We start from the raw sequence: 2,761 nt of genomic DNA on the forward strand, positions 1-2,761 counted from the left end.
TGGGGATGCTGAGCACTGGGCTGGCATGGTCCCCAGTGGAGTTCCTAGCTCTGGGTGTCCCATTGCCTTCCAAGCTCAAGGATGGCAGGGTTTGGCCCACGGTTGTGCCACTGGGGATGCTCAGCACTTGGCTGGCACAGTCCACAGAGGGGTCCCAACCCTAGTGGTGCCACCACTCTCCATGCCAGTAGCTGAGGATGGAGGACCCCATCGTGCACCCAGAGCAGCTTGGTGGCACGTTGTGCACCCCTGTGCCACCGGGACACCGTGGGGACAGGACATCTCCCAGCCCTGGGGGACAGTACCCAGGCAGGCATCATCCTCACCAGGGACTTGGGACCAACCCCATCCCACCCGGCTGGAGGAAGAGAAGGGATGGAACAGTCTGGGGGGAAGAGAGAGAAAAAAATAAAAATAAAGGAGCCACCCCCTCCCCCAGCCCCAGGGCATCGCTTTGGACACTGCAAATTAGGTTTTCTGAAAAGGAAATGTCTTACAGGCCATAAATTGTCACAAAAGAAAATGGGAAGGGGAGGAAAAGGGGGTGGGGGATGTGTGTGTGTGGGGAAATTGTGCAATTTTTTGTTTTGTGGATGGAAAAACAGAGGCGACGTGGCCGGGGCAGGGCGGCGGGAGGCGGGCGGCAGCTCTCGGTGCCTCCGGAGGGCAGCACGGAGGGCTCCCCACCGCCTCCCGCCGCAGTTCCCGGCTCCCGTGCCGATCCTGCTAGGTACCCACGTGCGGGTCTGTCTTGGGCTTCTTCTGCCTCTTTTTGCCTTTATTTTTGGGTTCGGGTTTCTCTGGAACAGAAAAAGAAAAAAAAAAAACCAACAAAAAAAGGAGTGAAGGATGTTTTGTTGGATCCATGGTGCAGCCCCGAGCACCATCCATGGGATGCACATCCCAAAGATCCTTTCTCGGGTGTTTGCAGAAGACCAAGGAGCTGCCCCAAGTACCGAAGTGTTGGTGCTGAGGCACCAAAGAGAACAGGGATGCAGGATGAGCCCCGGTGTGCTCTGGGCTCCAATGGGAAGACCCCTTCCTGGTGGGGAGCAGGAGGGCTGCCCTCAAACCAAGCAACTTCCCCTTTCCTTCCCCTTCTGCACCCACCACACACTCTCCTGCCCCCAGGCTGGGTGACACAGGGGGTCTGGTGCTGCTGGGGGCACCGGGACTGGGACCAGCTGGTGCTGGATGCACCAGCACCATTGTCACTGATCCTTTCCTAGGGCTCCAACTCTTTTCCTGCCCAGCTCTGTATTTTTTTGTCTCTATTCTCCCAGACAGTTGCCACCCACAAAGGAGAGGGCACAGCACGAACACCAAGTGTCTGGAGAGCATGGCAGACACCACAAGGCAGATTTACAGCAGCGTGAGGGGTTTGTGCCTTGGCCAAGCGCGGGTGCTTCTCCCTTCCAACTGCCTGGGGATGGCTCAGAAGTGGTGGCACAAATCTCTCATCACACGGTCGGGTCCTGCTGCCTTCCCTGGCTCGCCCGGGGTTTGGGGGGATGTCTCGACTTGCAGCATCAAGTGAACTCATCATCCTGTTCCAGCATCTGGATCCCATATCCCAGTGCTTGGCCGGGCAGGCAGGAGCCTGGGAGCAGGAGCAGGCACACACCGGGATGCCGAGCAGCCTGCCTGGGAGCTGCCAGACTCCTGAGGCTGCCCTTTCCTGCCCAGGGCAGCAGGCAATGGGGGCTGCCTGTGGACACTGAAGGGATTTCCCTGTATCTGTAGCTGGTCCCAGGTAGCAGCTTTGAGAGAGCAGCCCCGCAATTCCCTGAGCCCATCATGATGGCCTCAGGGCTCCCAGCTTGCCATCCCTTGCAGCACCGTGCCGAGGGACACTGTGCTCCAGAGCAGCCTCTCCTCCCATGCCAAATTTGCCACATCAAACTGTCACCAGCTCCCCAGGCCCAGAGCTGGCAGGGAAGGGAACAGCCCCCAAATCAATGCCACCTGGTTTCCTGGAGCTGCAAGTCAGGACCCGGGTGGGGAAGAAAATCAGCTCCTCGGTGCTGTCAGCAGGGAAATATGATTTATAATGGATGGTGCTGAGATGAAGCTGCTCTCCTGGCTCCATGGCCCCAGCCTCAGCACGCACATCTTTTTATTGCCCCCATTTCTCCAGCCTTTTTCTCTTCCTCCCCTCGCTGAACTTCCCTCAGGAGCCAGCTGGTGCACCCCACGGAACAGAGTGACCCCACAGCTCTGAGCCACAACCCTCCACACAGCAGCTCGGATCTCCATCCAGGATCTACGGATCAGTGTCTCCTACAATCCCCCTTGCTGCCAGTTATTAAAGGGAGATTTACTAGAATGGCTTCAGTCCAGCCAGTTGCATCCAAAAATGACATCAGCCTCCTCCTGGTTCCCATTGGCGGCCACGTGCCCAAGCCCAGCCAGACTCCATGCTGGGTCTGGGGGCTGCAAGAGGTGGTGGAAAGCCCTGATCCAGGGACCCCCAGCCTGGGGCCGTGGCACTGCTGTGGTGGGAAGAGGTGCAGGAGCAGTAGCTAACGTCTTGCTGGGCGAGTCATGAAGGAGGACCCTTCCCTAGGGGGGTCTGCCAAAGGTTTGGCCATCAGAAATCCCCTGTGTGATGCCCTCCAGCTCCAGCAGTGCTGATGGGAGTTTGGGGGCTCAAACCCTGTGGGTTTCAACCCCTGTGGGTCTCAACCCTTGTTATGCACAGCTGGGATACAGGACACCCAGCCATGACTTCCCCTTCGCCAGCACAGCAGGACGGCAGCCC

General features: G+C 58.4%; 1 protein-coding gene across 1 annotated transcript in view; it reads right to left on the reverse strand.

The window, feature by feature from the left end:
• Positions 1-726: 726 nt before the first annotated feature.
• The window catches only part of RSPO4 (R-spondin 4), a 7,173-nt gene continuing 5,138 nt past the window's right edge, over positions 727-2,761 (reverse strand). The window contains exon 5 of the mRNA XM_010002301.1: positions 727-800. Within this exon, the coding sequence (XP_010000603.1) occupies positions 727-800 (74 nt within the window). The remainder of the gene's footprint in view (positions 801-2,761) is intronic.

The sequence above is a fragment of the Chaetura pelagica genome, unplaced genomic scaffold (assembly GCF_000747805.2).
Source record: "Chaetura pelagica isolate M959 unplaced genomic scaffold, ChaPel_1.0 scaffold1317, whole genome shotgun sequence".
In the NCBI taxonomy this organism is placed as follows: domain Eukaryota; kingdom Metazoa; phylum Chordata; class Aves; order Apodiformes; family Apodidae; genus Chaetura; species Chaetura pelagica.